At 43.5% G+C, this 20,534-nt stretch overlaps 1 protein-coding gene across 1 annotated transcript in view; it reads right to left on the minus strand.

Annotated features, from left to right (window-relative positions):
- HUNK (hormonally up-regulated Neu-associated kinase) overlaps positions 1–20,534 on the minus strand; it is a 58,424-nt gene that overhangs the window by 3,416 nt on the left and 34,474 nt on the right. The window contains exons 4-8 of the mRNA XM_069786104.1: positions 19,181–19,365; positions 13,474–13,609; positions 8,736–8,904; positions 7,542–7,625; positions 2,115–2,295 (exon numbers count right to left, since the gene is read on the minus strand). Of these exons, the coding sequence (XP_069642205.1) occupies positions 2,115–2,295; positions 7,542–7,625; positions 8,736–8,904; positions 13,474–13,609; positions 19,181–19,365 (755 nt within the window). The remainder of the gene's footprint in view (positions 1–2,114; positions 2,296–7,541; positions 7,626–8,735; positions 8,905–13,473; positions 13,610–19,180; positions 19,366–20,534) is intronic.

The following is a 20,534-nucleotide window of genomic DNA, read 5'->3' on the forward strand; positions in this document are numbered from 1 at the left end:
AGTGCTTAAACTGAGTAAGACAAGGACATGAAATGGAAAACCACAGATGTCTTCAGCTGTTTGTATTAATTATATCCTCTAAGGCCATGTCTGAGAGATCTCACATTTCTCCTTTCTTAGTGCAACTTTGCATGGTTTTAACTGGGTCTGTGTACTGTATTCACTGACATACCTAGAGACACAGGGGACAACAGTGAGTTAATCCCTAATGTCTTTACTTGCATTTTGGAACAAAATCTGTTCTTGGTTTCACACATGTAAATATGGAGTAGCTGTACTGGCCAGATTCAGGCCGTTACAGTTTGAACAGATTTGCTGCATCGACTTCAGTGAGAATCTTCTCCCAGCAAGGACTGAATATAAATGGAACAATCTTTGCAGGATTTGGCCCAGTAAAACAAAACAGCTCATGGAGAAGATCTGCTCGGTTTCTACAGGACGCTGGCACTCGTTTATGCCAAGCTTGTCACAAGAAAACATGCTTTGCTGCCTTTATGGAAAGCTATCCAAGGAGCCTGCTTTGCTAGGTTTCCCCTAACTGAAAGAATAGCGGACTGGCAGTTAATCACTGTCCATGAGTTCCCTCAGTCTCAAACCATCTAAAAGGGGTATAAAATAATTTAGGTCTGCCAGCCCTCAGGTCACAACCACAAATCTCACATGTATTTCTTTTGAAAGTGATGGTCTTAGCAGGGTTTGAGACCTGAATGGATGTACGGGATGAAATCACTCACATTGAGAGTTGTTTGGGAAAAGCAGACCAGGTTTAATCTGACTAGTTTCTTCCCAAAACTGGTCAAAATTATTTGACCACTTCATTTAGGAAGTGTCAAAACATGGATTCCATAAGCAGGGAAATGCTTTAGCTGAGATCTGAACGATTTTCACGTTTCAGTTCAAAAAAGCAGGGAGAAATCTAAAGAGGAAAAAAAATGAACTACGTTCACTTCCTCCTGTGCCTCCCTCCCAAAAGGAATGACAAATTCTGAACAAAATGAGCCTTTTTTAATGTTTTTTACATTTTCACAAAAAGTATGTCCCATTTCTGACCAGCTCCGCGGACTACTGCTACCTTGCAGCAGAGGTGCCTGTGCTGCCAGACAAATACCACTTTGACATTTTTTTAGGTATAAAACATCAAATGATAAATTATCAAGTCACAAGAAAGAGCAAAAAACACCATAAGCCACCACCCTAAATAACTCCCTGACACCACATTAAACATTCTACATCACCGTATTTCCCCCCACTGCTCTGTAATGACCTCCCCTCACTTAGTTCCTTCATTTAACAGCTGGCTACATCACCTTCCTGCTCCTCAATGTCTCCCATCCACATCTGCACTACCAACACCCCATTTTCCCCGCTGACTCCTCTTTCCCTCCACTCCTTTCCTCCACCTCCTTTTGCGAGCAGCTCTCAGCCATTCCTCCCAGGCTGCTTCCTACCCTGCGTGATTAATGCTCTGCTCTCCTCTAGCTGTCTCGTCTTTTCCCTTCTCTGTTAATGCTTTCCCCTCTCCTTTTGCTGCCTGAAATTTGCTGGGGTTAGCAGTCCCACCTGCATTTCCTCTTGGCTGCCTACTTCCCCTTCCTCCACCATCAGCTGCCGCGCACTGCTTCTCCCAGGGATGCCACCGTTACCGGCACTCTCCTCAGGGTCAGGGATTTCTTCCCGTGCTGCCCCTTAGTACCCCTTAGCAATACCGGTAGGAAGAAGCTTGTCTACCGGCTTTGGTTTGTCAGTGATCTGGGGTGGGTGTTGATGCTTTCAAAGCACCAGTGTGAAATGCAGATGATTTTGTGTAAGTATGTATAAATAGGGAAAGAAAGCTTTTTTTAAAACACTGTGGGAATTCTGTCAAATAAAAGAGAAGTAGAAGTGAGGATTCACGACTGCTGAACATCGTCATGGTTTCCTCAGGATGTTTCCTTCAATGTTTGGCTACGTTATCCAGTCCTCTTTCACATACCACCTCCAGAGCAGACAGTGAATGCAAGCACACGACTATTTACTAACAAACACACAACACACAAGACGCTCTCATTAATACTGCGCGTGCCCACGCATGCACGTGCGCACAGGGACACACCACTGGTATTTCTCCCACTGACCTTTCTCCGGACCTCCAGCCTTGGTGACTTTCCGGTCCTTCAGCAGAGCCTTGGTGTTCTGTATCTGTGAGATAAGACAGGAAGAAGGCTGTCTATATGAAACTGGACTTTTCTCAGTTTTCTTTGGGAGCTGACGGTGAAGAATCTCCCCTTTCTTTTCTTGTTCTTTGAGTTTTTTGTCCTTTAAGTTGTAAAACAAACAAGAACAATTTGGTTTACTTAAGGGAAATTTAAATGACCCCCAGACTTATAAGCACACCACTTACTGAAGCCAACTTAAAAACTATACATTTACAAGGAACTTATCCTGGCTACTCAAGATAATGAAATCTTTCATGTCTCATTTTCCTCTGATCTGTTTGACATGATTTCATGGCTCCCATCTGCTCTGACACTCACACAGTGTGAAAGTTGGTTTTGGAAAATTAAAGGAAAGCTTTCTCTTCAGAGGCCATTTGTCCTAGGACACCTCGTTGGAGCAAGTAGATGAAGGTTCCTGCTCCTTCATACCTGAAATTTGCCTCCCCATTTAAACACTGAAAAAAGGTCTTTGATTTCTCTTTATTGCACTTCCTCTGACATTTAAAAAGGTGAGCTGCAAAGCTTTAAAGACGTTTAAACTCTTTGAGTCATTTATCTTCTGTCCAAAACAGATCAGGAGGAATACGGCCCTTGCTTTTACAGCATCTCTGCAACTGCACAAGACATGGAGGGGGAGAAAATTACTGACCCAACCTTTCACTGAACCCTAACTCCTTTTCGTGACGGGGAAGGCAGCTGAAGGTGGGATTGCAAGCGCATACATCCTAAAAGATAGGTTTGATCTTCAGTGATGACAGAGGGAAAACAGAAGTTGGGAATGGGATCTGAAGAGGAATCCAATTTTCAAAGCACTGTTTTACAGTGAAAATTCATTTTATCTTTTTTCAACATGAATCACTAGATTCTGCAAGCTGCGTAACACTCTTTACCTGCCACTGATTACAGGGGGAGCTAAAACTCTTGTTTCACTTCTAAAAATCAGGCATCAGATTTGTGGCCCACATTTTGCCATTCCTCAAAGACTTCAAGAATCTCTCACCTTTCTGGAACAAATCTGTGTGGTCCGGTTTTAGATGTCAATCTCAAAAAAGTGGGGCTTTTGTTCTGGTTGCTTTGGGGTTGTTTCTTTAGCGGGGCTTCTATGTCACGTTCTTTGTGTGGCTGTAATTCTCATTTAAGCAACATGTTTCACCGAGTCTTATTGAAAAGTCACTGTAACTACAAGTCTTTTTTTAAAAATGCAGGGAAGTTCCTTCACCCAATTATATGCTGAGGCCTGTATTTTGTCTGATAATTATGCACTGCCAAAGGGCTGGCTCTCTTGATGATTTTCTGTCGAAAGTTCATTGACATGAAGTCTATTGAAACCTTCAAATGCAAAGTAACATGCATACATGCGAGAGAGGGAAAGAAAGATGCAGAAGACAACTTGGGTTCTGTTGGGCCACTACACAGCTCTGGAAACATATTAAGACACCTAAGAGGAAAATAACCGGATTGCACTTGTTATGATCATTCCCAGCTCAGACAGAGTTCAGCCCCCCACATAGAGGGTGTCTGGGCATTGCTGGACTCATTAACCTTCGAGTTTTCAGAAGTTACAGAGTCAGAAGGAAGAGCTTCAGTGAATCATGAATTGGGGTTTTTAGTTTTATTACAGAAGTGGTTAGGTGACTTGGGAGAGTGAGAACCAGAGACCTTCTGAGCTCCTCGTTGTCTTCACATCTGTCTCCCTTCACACATGTGTTTTTTGTCGCCAGCCTTCCCTCCATTCGTCCCTTACCCCCTCCAATTTCTTTCCCTTTAGCTAGCTAAAGCTGGCTAATCCTTCCACAGAAACAAACCAATGCATTATGGAGCCGTCATCACTTTGCTTGCATGATACCTCTTCTTCCACCTGACGTCTTTCCCCTTGCCTTTAGAGGCTGTAAACACCTCTGTCACCGAGCATTTATTCCTCCCTGCCTGTGCTGTGCTTGGAACAACACAATGTCTGATCGGTCCTAGGCACTATCTGGGCGACCACAGTCACTACTGATGACGATGAAGTAATAAAAACAGTAATAACAACAATAGCAATAATAATAATAACAACACTGTGTGAATAACACCCTGTGACAATAGAGTCAGTGGGAGCTGTACAGTTAGTTTTGAGCCTACCACACTATTTTTCCTCTCAGGGCTCTAAAACTCTGCTGCGACGTTCAGTAAAGACTGGGCTCTACTGAATATCTTTTTTTAAAGGTACTTGTGAGGATGAGACCAAGTGGTGACTGTATTAAGCCTAAAGGAGACTATCAAGATTGTTAGCGGCTTTCTGCTATTTTGGATAGGTGAAGAAAGAATTTGCATGTCAGTTGCTGCAGCATCTGTCAGAATGCAGGACGTTTCAATGCTGCAATATTTTTAGCCTAATGGTACAAGAGCCAAGCCGCAGCTCCTCACCCACCAGGTGCCCCTGACTTTGCCTTCACACTGCTATGTCTTCTAAGCAGCAGTAATACAGTCATACCATACAATTAAAAGCACTCACAAAAAGAAAATTCACATATCTGGCGTTAGCAATTGATTAGTTTACCCTGGGTGAACGTTGCAAATAGTCTTATAAGTATTTTTAAAACTTACTAACATTATTTCTCTTAGGTGATGGTTGTGAGAGGGGAAACGACCAAAATCCTAAACTCCCAAGGTGACACAATACTATTATATTTTAAAAGGAAAGGAAGATTTCCTTCAGGGGAGTTATAAAAGTTTGCTCTTCACTGTACCATGCACAGCCATGTAATGGCATGCTGTCGCACAATGCAGGAGTTGTACCGGTATGTTATACTTGAATAGGTTTGGCATTACATCATCCTCTGCTATTTCCTGTCCTGACCTCGACCCGAAAATCTACCCTTAGTCCCAGCAACGGATTTGAAAGGAAGATAAAGGGTATTTGCCTTGGCCATGTCTGAAATGGTGATAGGACAATGACACAAGTTCTTAAAAGTTGCAAACTTCCTGAGTCTGAGCCCACCAGCTACCCTGTGGGAGACAGGTATCCCCAGTACTGGTCCCCTGGATTTGCTGGAGGGACGGCCGCTCATCACCTGAGGCCTCTCCAAGAAAAAGAGAGCTGGAGAGAGACAGACTGCTGCCTCCTTCCTCCCTGTGCTGCCCAGCTGCCCTGAGCACCAAAATGAAATCAGCCTGCAAAACAGCCTGGTTACTTAGCACCCTCAGCCCTGGCGCACTGATCCCACCACCCCAGGTTCGGAAACCTAATGGAGAAGAGGGGCTGGGCACGACCGCTGCCTGCGTGCCCTGCTGCCTGCCCCAGCAGGCAGCCCCTCGATCGAGGCAAAGTCCTTATTGCACATTGCTGGAGTGAGGTGGAAGAAATTCAGTCAGCTGCTGAAACCGAAGCTGACCAGCTCTCCTCTCCCTGCTATTCCCATGGCAACACACGGCTACGCTCTCTGTGCAGTGTCTGCCTCGGGACCAGTGCCTCCTAGTTCCCCTCTGGAAATGGGGGATGATAAGAAGACTCTATGTGCAGCTCATGAACATGCCTAAGATTATGAAATCTGTATCCCTGGGTCCAAGTGGTACCCACTGATCCCAGTGGCACAAGCTAGACGCTACCAGGGCTATGTTCCCATCCATATGAAGGCATTTTAGGAGAGATGTCTGCCAGTTATAAAGGGCAGTAGCATCCCAGGGTCTGTATTCACCCACGTGTGCTGCTGTAACTGTCCTGGTACAGTAAGTGTAACACAATCCCCTTGTGTAAATACAGTTAAAGCGATATAAACCATGCTTTATACTCAGCGATGCCCATGCAGAACAAGAATATACTGTATTATTGTTGCAGTGTCTGCACTGTGATTGCATCGAGGTAACTATTTCAAGAAAGAAATGACACCCCCCCATCCTCTAAATAGCTCCACTGGGACCAGCTCCGAGTGCAGGAGAGGCTTTGGAGGGAGCCTTTATCCCTACAAACCAAACTGGGGTCATACAGTGGCGCTACCGTTAGTTTTCAATTATCCTTACGGAAGTCAAACACCACTTCCCCTCTAGGGGCGCGGGGATTTCAGGACCACCACCAAACCAGACCATGCATTTCTCTCGGCTACGTGCAGGTACACGGGCAGACCTTGCTGCAGGCTCCCCTGCACAGGGTAGGTACACAGAAGCTGTAAGCTACTACCTGGATAGCAGGCAGAGCATGCCCATGGCTCTCTGTCACTGCACAGAGAAGTGACACCAGCAGCTGGAAGAACCTGGCCCAGAGAGCGTCAGGATGCACCATGCGACATCTGCAGTGTTCACCTCCAGGTACCTGCCTGTGTTTCCAGAGGAAGGTTGCCCTACAACAGCTTGAAATAAGCTGTCAAAGAGCATTTTGAAATATTATATTCATTGAGTCTACCCACTGCTGATACATTTTAAGTAAGGTGGGTTTTGATTTATGTAAGAAAAGAATTATAAGTACTTTGCCCTGCTATTTCCATCTGGCTTGCTGTTCAGCTTGTCTTGCAAGCAGTCTTTAAAATAAACAAAACCAGCCATGACACAAAACTGCCCTGCGATTAGACCATCAATCCAGCGCTGAAGAGTAGCTTTTGAAATAGGTAGACTCTTCAAGAATACTGCTCTTTGTCTTGGTAGGTAAGACTTGCACAGCTCATATTACTCTCGTAATTTTAGTGCTTGGCAAAGAATCAGCTGGGGAAGAAAAACTCCAGCTATGAGAAGACTCCTATTATCTCATATGTATTCTTTTAATATAGACTACCTTCTCTATTTGCAGGCAAAAAGACTGGAGACTGACAGAGCAAAAGGTAACCTGGTTAAATCTTTTCTCTGGCCAAGGGAAGTCCCTCATGGTGCAGTGGGCTAGTTCTGCATCACTTCTGCTAACCTGAGCAGAGTTTTGTGCTAATACAGTTTCATTGTTTCTGGTAGTCAAGCCAGTCTTGGCCCAGGACACCAGGAATGCCAGGTGACCAGGGATGATCACCCTGGCTGTCACTCAGCTCTCTGCCCTACATCACCAAGGTCTTGAGACTCAAGGCAACACAACTTCTTACAACACCAGCAAGTTGCACCCCAGAATGAAACTACAGAGCCCCCTGAAGAAGTTTGCATTATTTTGGTAAACAGAGCATTTAGAACTTTTATTTTCTTCATAAAAGTCACCTTTACACTTCCACCCTAGGGGGTTGCTATTTGTTCCTTTGAAAAGAAATTGAAGGAATTATTTGTCCTGCACAGGCAAGATCACAGGCCTTTTTTTTCTCCACAGGTCCAGAAATCCATCACCTTAATCACATTCACCGGGGATCCTCAAATTCAGTCTGCTTTCAAAGTACCTTAATGAGCTTTAATGAGCTTTACCTCATAGGAGTCTTTATTTGCCTTGTATTTTTCTATCTGGTATAGTTGGTTCTTGTGGCAAATATTGTCCTGGCCTTCAGACTTCTGTGGAGAGAGAAGCACAGAAAAGTAAAGTATGTAAGATAATTAGAGAAAACTAACATTCAACTACTGCTTAATGGACCGTATCCACTCTTGGCATTCGGTGGAGGTGCGTTAACTTACAGAGATGGTGAATTTGGTCCATTACATTTTAAATATCATTGATGGCATCATCATTAAAACAAGCTTGCTAAAAGAACTGAGAAAAGAAAAAAACTAAGAAGCTGTTGTCAGATCGGAAGGCCGTTGGGGATAATTTCTCTAAGAAGCAAACACATTAAGAAGAAAACTCCATACAACCCACCCTCCTGTCCATGCAGTCACGTAGGACCCTACAGACCTTCAACTAGTTCAGACTCCTTGCCAGACCACAGGCAGCTGAGTGGAGAGGCCAAGGGAAGAGAGTGTGCAGCTTGTCTTTGTGCGCTGTGCCCATCCTAGCACTCCAGCAAGTACCACGCAAAACGTGGCCTGAGAGCTCCGCTCCTCGGGATGTACAAGGAAGGATGACATGTGGCAGCAGACTCCTGCCCTAGAGAAAGCTGCTGTGCAAACCCATCAGCAGTGTTTCTGACCCCCAAGCCATACTCAGGGGCCAGGAAGGGCAGCAGGAGATTAGGAGACTTTATATTCATGTTATTTCTCATGTAAAACTTTCAGCTAAGTTTTCACTTAAAAACTAAATAAAATCTTAATAGCTCTTAAGCTTCGTCTTGATTTCCTGAATCAAATTACATTGTGTTATTGATATTTCAACTGGCAGAATTATCTCAACATACAGACACAGTACACACAAGTAAGGCTCTTCATGGCAACAGTTTGCTTTCTATAGGGTAACTGCCTAGCCAGAAGGAATCTCCTATGGAAACAGGGACTTGTGAGACATAAAGCCTATCAGCAATGCTCTCTGCAACCTGGGGAATTCTTATCTGAAATAATGTTATTAGTTTGCAAGGAATACCTTCCCTTCATGGTTACTGTTACAAAATTATCAAAAAAACCCACCCTTGAGTAAAGCCTTGAGATCAAATGCCAGCAAGCTGGGAAACTTTCAGCACTTTTTTTATTCCCCTCACCCACTTGTCCAAAGAATTGGCATCAAGCAGTACTTACCCTAAGGCTTGCCAAGTAACGCTCCAGCTTCTTATTAAGTAGAAAGTAGATGGCAAGTGTGTGACTTGCCCTGTTTGAGAGCACAGTGTTGATGACATCGCTGTTCTTGTAGCCGAGCTTCTCGGTCATATGGAGCAGCACACTTTGGCTAAGGTCCTCAAGGTGAATCCTGTACAGAGAGAGAGGCAGAGCATGCTGTTCGTACCATCCTGCCAGCAGCAGAGTCTTGCCAGCCACAGGGGATGTGTCAGAGTGTAAAGAAAAGGCCTGAAAGGCTCAGTAACATTGGAGCGATTAGCTCTCTCCTCCCGTGAGCAGGCATGAAAAGGGCAGACTGTTTGGGAACCACAGGCACCGCAGGAAGCCATGATAGCAGAACGAACAGCAGTCTCCCCACCATGTCCTACCCTGATGTGAAATGGCACCGTGATGCTCAGGATGCCGCCATTTGTTACCCTACAGCTGACTAGTGAAGACCGTCAAGATCATCTGGCTGGTTTTGAAGGAAAAGAGGTAAAATCCAACTCAGGTAGCTACATTTGGCTTTCTGAAATGACCTTTCCTTGTAATCAAACACCACTGCGTTCAGCTTCGCTCCTTACCTGTTGCACAATATTCATGCACTAAGTAGCTAGAGCATTTCATGCCAAAGAAAGGGGATGTACAGGGAGAGTTATTACAGCAGCTCTCAAAATGGTAAAACTGCTGCTATACTCCTGTCAGTTAAAAGCACAATTACAATACATGTTTATGTATGTGCTCTTCTCTAAAGTCTGTAACAGACTCAGCTAAGGCGAGAAATGGGAGTACAGCAGCCTTGTGGAAATGGCAAAGCATCTTCTCAGTCTAAGTTAAAACCAGATTTTCCATAGAACTCTGCTCCTATTTAGACCTCTAAATGTGCTGGCCAGGTTCCCAGATGTACCTGTCAACTCCCATCCATCTCCAAAGAAATGCTGGGTTTCATTGCTTTCTAAAGAGTATTCCTTGCTCCTAAGATCAAGCCTAATATCTGGCTAAGGCAACTTAGGGGAGTGTAGGTTGTGGGCTTTTTACAACCTGCCTTCCCCCTTCAAAAGCACCTTTCTCCACCTTTCCCACTCCTGCCCTGCTGTCCCCCTGTCCTGTGCATCTGTGATGCGAGGAATGCCCGGACAGCAGTCTGGGCCTGATGTAGAGGACTTAGACAAGATCTAAAACACAGTCTGGAAAATCTCAAATAATTCTTTTCCTTTATTTGGCGTGCTTACTAACATTTGTTCTGCAGCTAAGGAATGCTTGGGGTTGGGGTTTTTTTTAAGTTTTTTAAGTTCAAAAGCAAAACTTATCTTGGCCATTGCACGTTAAAGCATCTGGACAGCAAAAGAAACTCAAGCAATTGCTACTTGAAGCAAAATGGGAAATTTTTGCTTGCCTTCAGGGAATTTCATTAATAAAAGCAAGCTTATAAAAAGCCTGGGAGAATATTCTCCTGAAAATGCAGCTTCTGATGTTCTTCCACCTAATATCCATGCTCTCCCCTTTCCTACCATGTTCCCATCTTGGGAACGACAGGTGTTACCCCCCAAATGGTGGAAAAGCACTGCAAGAATGTAACACAGCCTTTTGCTTGTGTTGATTAAGAGGGGAAGTGATTCTTCACAAATTCAGTAGTGCATTTTTCTGAACTATTTCAACACATCTTACCCACATCTGCACACTAACAAAAACTTGGGAGACACTCTGTCGAAGCTGACTCTAGTGGTACTTTCTGAGGCAAGCTGAACAGGAGACAGGCCATGTCTAAATATTTCAAACTTTATAGAGTATTTTCTCTATAAGGCTCCAGTATGACAAAGTCTAGGTGGGTCAAGCTTGGGACATCAACTAATTAAACTAAAGAAATATTATCCAAAAAATGAAGTGAAAGAAAGAATCTGTATGGCTTTTATCCTTTACAGCTTCACATAAAGTCTATGTTCAGATAGAAGGAGTATCCACTTTGTTTTCAGATCAAATGATGAGAAAAGCAGTGCAATGAGAGAGAAAGAAAGAAAGAAAGAAAGAAAGAAAGAAAGAAACTGGGTTTTTTAATAGCAAAGCATTGCATTCCACATTGATGTCCCCTTTAAAAGTGCTTATAATAGGAAAGGATTATTATCATCACCATATTCACATATTTGCATGAGCAAACATATGCCCCTTCTATAGTTCGGCACTGCATTTTCTTCTGTTCTTCCATTTGATTTGCTTCCCTTTAGGAGGGAATGATTAATGGGCACTCCATAAATAGAGAGCATTGCACAGCTATTCTATCTAATAGAGGCCAGCCCCTTCTGTAAGTCACCTACCTAAGTGCACCAATGAGCAAACTCTAGAAGGGACACTTCCACCGCAACCTGACTAGAGCCTGACAACTGCAAGGAATTAAAAAATAGAGGCATGGAAATGTACCTATAAATGCAAAAGAATTGTGAAAGCACATTCAAGCCTATTTCTGTCTTTTTTCCTCTTTCCTGCAGATAAGACACACACAGCAAGAGAATTAAATTACCCATACAGCTCTCAGTTACACTTACATTCACTTAACAGATGCCACATTTAGTAGATTGATTACACTCATTACGACAGTGATTTCATTAGCTTAACGACTCATTCAGTTTACACTTGTTTTCCCTTTCTTTACCATACAATGTTCAAATGTACCATACTTCAGTACAGTCCAATGTACCATAGGAACTCAGATTTCCTTTTGTTGGACAGCATACTATGCAAATTAACTCAACTGCCCTTAAATTTGGGGCAATAATGTTGAGATAATGGGTCTGCCTGCTCTCATTCTTATTACTTGCAAAATAATTGTTCGTTCGTAGGGGCCATCTTTATATTCTGTCCACGTAGGTCTGGGGATTGCAGGCAGCTGGCCTCACATTTGCCCTCCCCGTTTCAGTGGATGGCTCTAGTGATACCTCCAGGCATCCAAGCTGCTCAACATCCATCCAACCATATTTTGAGAGCAGGAGACCTGTTATTCTCCTCAGGTCAAAGAACAGCATATTCACAGTGATTCTCCACGATGCAGTACTTTAAAGTTAAGACACTACCTCTGGAAGGGAAATGCTTGCTGCTAAATTAGGGCACCTCTGTTCCCTGTCAATGCAAAGAGAAAGGGAGGTGACTCAGGTAGGAGCCCAGACTGTGCAGGCTGTGACCCATAGGCCAGCCAACAGCAACGTCAGAGTCAAAGGTCTCCAAAAATTCCTAAAGGCCTTCCTGAGATTCAGGGCTCAAACTGATTTCCCGTACCCAGGTCTAAGCATGATCAAGCAGTGGCAGCGCTCACCACCTGCTTCAGCAGTAAGAGAGGGGTGCTGCAGGTGCCTCTCAGCCCCACGGGGGCTGGATCCACAGCTCTGAAACATACCCTGTTCACCTGGCTAGCAGTGGAGCAGAGGGGAAAACAGGTGGGAGGCACTCTTACCAGCAAAGCTGTGACCTGGGCTGAATGCTGAAGGCTGGCTGTATGTATGGCTTGAGCATGCCTATGGGACTGAGTCCTTCAGGGCACCGACACAAAAAGATGGCCTGGTTGGTGAACACCAAATCATTTTTGGGTGGAGGACAGTGGTTCAGACGTTCAGACAAAAGTAAGTTATCACGTCCCTAGGCATACGCTACATGTGGTATCTGGCAACTGAGTAAACGGTAGGGGGGGAGTTAGGATCTCCACTCTGGGACTCTCCTGTTAGCAAGTTAGGACAGAAATTTTGGGGCACTATCAAATTTTAAGCACCAAAATTAGGCTTTAAGTTGCTGTCTCTGCCTCAGTGTTACTTCAGATCTTGACCTGCAAGCTAGTTACTCCTCCAGTGAATCCTCTGCAGGTACTAGATAGCGTATGAGACACAGCTGGAGGGCTTTGATACAGGAAGGAGGTTTTATCTGATCAAATATAGATATATATTTCTAAGTGAGCTGCCTGAGGCTCCATTTACAGTCACTGCAGAGGAACTCGGATCTCCTGAGCACAAAGTCATCCTACTGCAGAATCAAAAAGAAGTCAGATTAATCATTCTGTGAAAAGTGCCCTTATTTCTCTCTATTGACTGTAAGGGGAGCCCAGACTGGCTGGCTCATGTGTCAGTTCTACACTGCAGATGTTTAAAGTCAAGCAAGATTATATCTAACCAAAGTGGACCACAAGTATCTGTTTTTCCCTAGATGGATGTTTGGCCATGAGATTTGTTCTCTGTTTGCATTTAGTCATGCATTTAGCACCATGCAGGTATTCAAGATCAACATCCAACAAAGCCAGATCATTTAACTCTGACCTTTCTCACCACAGTTTGCATATTTACTTAATCCACAGAACCTCATGTATGTATCACAAATAGGCATAGCCTCTACTGCAGAAGTAGCTTAGCTTTTACTGACAAACAAGAAGATCAGAACTACCTGTCACACATACCCACTCCAAGGTCTGGAGCCAATTAATCATATGATCTGCACCACAGACCACCCTGCAAATAATGTACTGTATGCCAGCTTCTAATTTAAGGTATTGTTTTTGACCACCTCAAGCAACACACATTCAGTGGCCAATCCTAACTACTTTTAGGGTGGAGTCACAAAAGCAACCCCAGAAAATGCACTGGGATGCTGTCACACAAATGGAACTGAAACACCAGAGCCGGTCACATTTTAACATACATAATATATACAGACCCTGGCAGGCTTTCTCCCCTCTTTTGCACAGTACCTGTTTGGATATGTGACATTAGGTGGTGCTCTTCCAGGGTAATTCTCATTAAGCCATCGATTTGCAAGTGCCTGCTGGATGTTTGGTCTCTTTGCAGGATCTGGCTCTAGTAGAGATCGTAGAAAGTTTATGGCCGCTGTGAAGAAATCAAGCAAAAAACCCAATAGCTATGTCATCTGCTTTATGACTTAACACAGTAGTTGAGTTACTACAGGTGTGTAGCCTGACCAAGAGTATACTAAAAAGTAATGTTTTCCTTATGGTATGCTCTAATGTCCTTGAGAAAAAGGAAAAACTGATAAGGCATTAGTAAGTAAAATAAACATGATTTATAATCACAATGATTTATAGAGTCATAAAGGAGAGAAGAAAAAGTGCCTTTTGTTTCAGAGCCTGTTTAAAGTTTCTGAGCAGGTTAGCCAAAATTTAATTTTTGTATGAGGACAAGAGGCCTGAGTAAGGTCAGAGGCAAATCACTCAATCTGTGTTTAAAATAGAAGGAGATGGACGGGGGGTGAGTGGAGAGGAGGGGAGGGATGCAGAGCTGGGAGGGAAGACATGGAGAATTGGGCTCCCTTTGACATTGTAAGGACAAATTCTCTCCTGGCTTCTATCCAACCCACAATCAGTTGCAGGAGGTTTTAGCCAAATTAAAAGAGTACAGTAAATTAACAGGCTTCATTCTGTTTTCAGATACTGAACCTTCAATTTTCAGTGACATTCAATCATCCTTCGGGATTTTCTTGCAAAAACTCTCAAAAGTACTTTTCTGATATTTTTAATTCATGTACTTCTTTTATGTTTAGGAGCAATGAAATCAAGTGATTTGCTTAAAGACTCACAAGAAGTGTCTGTCTGAGCTGAAAATAAACTCTGCTTTAACTAGGTCTGGTCTTTATTCCTCAAATTATCAAGGCTAGATTCCGTTTATCAGCTACAAGATAGTAAAGAGTTAACTATGTCCTCTACAATTCCCTGCATGAAAGATGAAGAAACCTAATTCTGGAAAAACCAAGATCAGAATGATTTTGTAGAGGAGACACAGTCAAGTGAGACGATGCTAGATGAGTCCTGAATGAAGTCAACAGCAAGCAAGAGGCAGAAGTGATGGCTGTGGCAGTTTTCTCCCAGTCAGATGGACAGGACCTTGGGGGCTTTTTTCCACCTTCTTCCACAGCAGATCTGCAGTTCCCCTCCTATGCTCTCCTGAGCATGTCGTGTCTACTCATCTCCTTACTAGTGCAGGTGCCCTGGGCAGTGGCAGCACAGGACCACTGTGGCACGGGACGTTGTCCTCTGGGATGTGCCTTCTGAGTAAGCTGCAGTACAGCCTTGCCAACACAGCTACTTCAGCTCAGCACAGGCAAACCAAAGCCCTTGAACTCTTGTGTTACAAAGTAGATTGAATGGGATGTGCTAATGCCTCAATGCTAGAAAACTGCGGAACTATGAGCCAGACTTCCCATTCAGGTTTACAGGCATTTGATCTCACCGTCACAGCACGCTCACTCGGCACCATGCCATCCCCTACTCTAAAGCAGAGCAGCCACGACATGTCTTCTCCACCAGCAATACAGCGGAACCCTCATGAATCCCTGTTCCCACACGCAGTTTAAGGAGAATAATATGCCTGCTCATGAGGCCACAATGTCCTCATCTAAAAAAGGCATAAACGTTAACCTAGGCACAGCACCTCTGCCCTTCACTGGTTCTCCTCTGTGAGAATGCTGCCCTCCTCCGTGTTTGCCTGGCTGGCTTCCCGAGCATTTTAATCTCCCCAGGCCCACCCAAATCACCCCTCACCTGCAGTATGGGACAGGATGGCTGGTCTGATGCATCAGGGCAAGACAGTGGACGGGGAAGGGAGGGTTTCTCCTCAAATAAATCAGAGTTAGACCCAATAGGTGCCAGCTCCTAACAGCCTGGGTAACCTCGGCATTCAACATCCCGCAGAAATCAAGTATCAGCTGGAGAGGGCCCCGAGAGGCTACCCGTTTCAATGCCGGCCTACTATCAAGAAGCTTGTATGTGGAAGAGAGTTACCATTATGTATTTACTGGCTCAGCTGGGCATCAGCTGTGTTTTTTCTAAGCCCTTTCCTCACAAATCGCTGATTTATGGGAGATACTTTACTTAAATCTTTCCCAACATTTTTGTTATTTTCCTACCACAGCGATATTGCGGAAGCAGCAGGAAAAGCCTACATCCAAGTTCATAAGCCTGCTGGAAGCTGATGCTACAGCTGCTCTCCGCATGCCCCCAGTGCCCTCCCATCATGCCTCTCGGGCATGGAACCCCTTCATTATGGCAAACAACAAACCCCTTGTTCTTCCATTTCACCTTCTCTCTCTCCAGTACTTTCACCATCTCTGTGTTAGAAACCACATGTATCCCATGGGTTCAAAGCAAAATAAATAACCCCTCCCCAAACCAACACCCTCCCCCTCCATCACCACCACCTTCAGTCTGCAAATCAGCTAATGTCTCCTTAAAAATCTTACTTTTTTCCCCCCTTGGCAAAAGTCAGACTAATTAAATGAGGCTTGTGAAGCACCACAGAGATAAACAGATCCAGATCAGGAGAAACTAATTCTGGAGAGAACATCCCCCCTGGGAGGCTCCCTGGCCGGCCAGACCTGGGCAACATGGAGGAGATGAGTAACAGCACTTTGGCTGACTTCAGCTCTCAGGTGGTACAAGGAGGAGAGAAGCCTTTTCCAGTTAGCTGCACGGCTGTGGGACAGCAAAATTAGTCCCCCAGGGAGCAAACACAAAGCTGCCCAATCAATTTTTGGACCCACTGTGTATGAAGCGATTTTTCCTGCCGCACCAAGTAGGCTGGTGAACAAAGGGCACTGTGAAACACCCTGCTAGGGCCTCGTTACCTGAAGCCTCGTTTATGACGAGCTTGAGGACAGCACTAATCTGATTAGCCAGTGACCTGCACTTGGTGGAATTTTGTTCCCTTGGTGGAATTTTGTTCCCATGGTGTAATTTTGGGGCAAACTTTGCTCTTTTGACAAATGAGAGACCAGCATAATGAGAAACGACATTTCTCTCTTAACTTGCTTGAATGTACCGAGGTCAGTGATGACCAGAAACAGAGTGCGCTTCAGGTGGGGATTTCAAGACCTCTGCTGTCTTCATGTTCCTTGTCATGAATGAAACCAACTTAGTGTCTTGTTCACACTGTCAGGGTATGCCTGGTTATAGGTATACAGGTATTGCTTACAAAACTGGCCAGAGAAAATGCAATGAGGTCATTTCACAAGCCATGAGCGAGCTCCACCTAATAAAATCCTTCCTCCAAAGTACAGGCATGGATAGACGATGGCTTTTCTTCTCGTCTCTACTTCATTTCTCTGTTCCAGAAGGAAGACCATGAGCATACAGAAGCAGTAAATTGAGGAAAAAAGGAATGTGTGCAAGGTGAATACCAACTTCCTGAGCAACTGAACTCTGCTCACCTAAAATCAATAATCAGATAGCTGTGTTGTTTAAGAAGCTTAATAAAAAACAGTTTCCTAAATGAGAAAATCAAACACTAACTCCAAATTTTCCCTGTTGCTACACACTTGCTTTGGGTGCTGATGGTCACCCAACATTTTAACTAACACAAATAAAATATACTCTTGCTTAGTGATAAGACTGGCTACTTTTACGATGGGACTGTCTGTTCAGTAACTGTGAAATTCAATATTGAAAGACAACGTACTGAACAAGCAAAACAGACTCCTGCAAAAAATCTCTATGTGAATTTACAGAAAAAGAAAGCCTGATTAAAGAAAAAGATCCATAAACCTAAGAAGTTAACAAACACAACAATTCGCAGAGCAGAGGAGTTTCTACCTACTGACCCAAAGCCTAACCATGGCAAGAACAAATGTCATCTTAAATCACAGTTTGCCATGTCAGTGAACGCACGAGGCTGCTGACTTAGATCAAGAACCAATGCGTACCTTTGTTCACAGTGAGTAAAGGTTAACACGTTTAAATCTATTCCATTAATTTGCCATCACCTCTGAAAGTTCAAGCTGCTGTAGTTCTCACAAGACAAACAAAATACCATTTTCACTGGAGACCATACTGTCAGTGAGCTACAAATGCTACAGACACGCATTCGTCAGAAAATTTGATCTCCGCTATAAAATGGCAGGATGAATGAAACAGTAAAATGAAATCTGTCAAAAGTACTGTTATCTTTTTTGATACCAAGGTCTGGTCTTCTACAGGCCTTTTGTGGGTGATTCAGCATTTAATACATGAGTTGTCCCAGGGAAGTCAGTGAAATCTCCCATTTAAAGACAATTGAAAGAAAACAACGATTAGGGAAACAGTCCATTGGTTCAAAGACACTACACAGCCATTATATAACTGCTCTTTATTGGTAAAAGCCTCACTCTGGGAGGTAAGTTCGGTAAATTTTTTGCCAAACTTGGAAAATGCTTACTATGACGTGCAAGTCCCTGAATTCAAGAGTAACTTTGCAATTGATGCAGGATTTGGCATCTAGATCAGTACAGCACGAAGCAGTCAGTATAATCTTTCTTTTAATTTACTCAGTGGGGCTTTACAGCATGTGCTAGAACATTAAAATAGCCATTTTGTGCAACTGAATCCTAACAGGAAGTCTCCAGAATGGAAATACCAAACAGTATAATTGCGTCAAATAACAGCAAGACTTGCAGCATCCCAGCTCACTTGTAAACCTACCACTTTACAACATGCCAGCAGCATGAACTGCTGGCAGGGAAAGTGTACTTCGTACAGATGCTGAGTGAACAAGGAACAACATACTTTGCTTGATCTATCGATAACCTGTGTGAGAAAACCCTTAACCACCTACTTCTTCTGTATGCAGGTAAATTTGTACTTGGAGAATTCATCTTGTGACACAACTTCCAAGGGCTTTTTCTTATACCCCGTAACAATGGTTGCCATCCTTAGTGTACCGAGTGAAAATGTATGTGCTGTTATTCTTTTTCTATTTGCAATCTTTTAATTTTATTGAATGTCCCTTGTAAACAGGCTGCCAGATAAGGAGAACAGAAGCTCTCCATGAACAAGTTTAGCATACAAAAATAAAACCCAACTACAAAACAGAGTTTGTTCCAAATGCTGACAACGGTCTTGCTATAAGCTGAAAAATGATTCTGTTGCCTAGTGACATGGCTTTGAAGCAGGAATTAATATTTCTAATACTAATACATCAACAATTTTGCATTTTCTGAACACACAAAGGTTATCAAAGATCACTGTCCCAATATAACCTTCTGTGTGCATGTCATTATTCCATAATAAATGTGAGGAGGTCATTCAAGGTAGCTTATCAGTCAACCCTAGTCATAATGCCCAGGAATCTGTTATTCCAAAATAATGTGTTCATGCACCTATACCCTATGCTACAACCATCTGAACGTGCAAAACTGACCAACTACTCTATAAAAGCAATTTCACAGAATTTCACAGGTTTGTTCTTCTCTCATATTCAGCAGAACTTGACACTTCTCCAGCTTACATACAGAAGTCAAAGCAAAAGGAGTTATACTACAGCAACTGCTGGAGATCTTTTGGATGCTAAAATGAAAAAAAGAGTATTTTTCACAATTAGCATGCCATGTCGGTAGCATAACTCACAATCCAGAATTCCACATAATGGTTCTGACCAACTAGATCTGAACAGGTCCCAGCACGCCCCCTTGATTACCTGTAGAGAGCTGGGTGGGAAAAGGGTTCATTTCTTTGTCCACCATTTTCTGGTATAAAGCTCTCAAGCTGAACGGCTCCACAGTAAAAGGTAATGTTCCAGTCAACATTGCATACATGTTCACCCCACTAAAAGAAAACAGAGAAAAAGAAACCAAAATGATCAGGAACAAGGAAAAACTTAGGCTTAGGTTTTAGTGACTGTACTTCATCTTTAATGTTTGACAGCTATTAAAAAAAACCCTCAAAAGCTCTCTCTTCCGTTGCATACAATGATTTGGGCAAGAATTCCCAGAGGTTTGCTCATGGAGGGTCACACAATGTGTAGGACACAAGCTGGGAGCTACAGAACTGAGCCCAGCTCTTAGGCAACTCCTCGGCTAAATGCCACGCCACAGTTAAGTTTGTCCTCAGGCTGCATAAACATGCTGCTTTTGGAGGCCTTGTCCTGGTGCTGCCCTGGGTGTGGAATGACTGCCTGCACCAACGGGGACATCGCAGGTCATGGTTCAGCACCCAAAGGTGACCTCCGTGGCCTCTGGTACAGCTCAAAAGTCAGGTGTGAACAATTACAAGTAAGAAAACTCCCTGCTTGTTTATGCCCAGCAAAGTCAGTGATGAAGAGTGGGTTGGGCATTCTTGTTCTTTTTCTTCTTAAAAAGGCTTTAAATTCAATTTGGGTGGAATTCCTCCCTTTTGGAAATTTGTTTCCCCAGTCTGCTGAATACATGTATGTGAACAGAAAGAAACTAAACCGGTGTGCTATCACGAACTGTGATAGCACCATTTGTTCAGCTATGAGGAAGGGTAGGAGTTAACCATATTTTCTTTTCTTTATTAAAAAAAAAAGAGCAGGACATTATTACTGGAGAAGTTTAAATGGTTTACAAGAACGACTGTGCTCTGATTGCCTGTGTTCCTCAGGGCTGGTACTCTCAACCTTGATGTGGACAGATGGCCCACTGCTGGAGTGAAAAATTCAGTAGCCATACAATGATTTACATATGGGTCTCCTCGGAGGGCAGACTGCAAATTAGGCTTCAGCAGGGGAAGTTCTAAACAGCCTTGAGGAGCAGCAGGGTACCCACCGTATCAAACCAAGAGATGAATTTGACCCAGGCCCTAGTCTCATGTATAAACTATGGCCAGTCTTTCTTAGCACTAGTAGTACTTACACTGTACTTCACATTTTCCAAGCACTCCAAATACTTCAACTTGGGAATTGTCATAATTCTGCTATTTCATTGACATTTATTCAGATGTTATTATCCCCACTTGGTAAGGGAAAATCTGTTGATACTAAAGCAAACTCAACTGACTTCAGCTAATTCCTCTCCAGGACCGATAAGGATAAC

The sequence above is a fragment of the Haliaeetus albicilla genome, chromosome 6 (assembly GCF_947461875.1).
Source record: "Haliaeetus albicilla chromosome 6, bHalAlb1.1, whole genome shotgun sequence".
NCBI lineage: Eukaryota > Metazoa > Chordata > Aves > Accipitriformes > Accipitridae > Haliaeetus > Haliaeetus albicilla.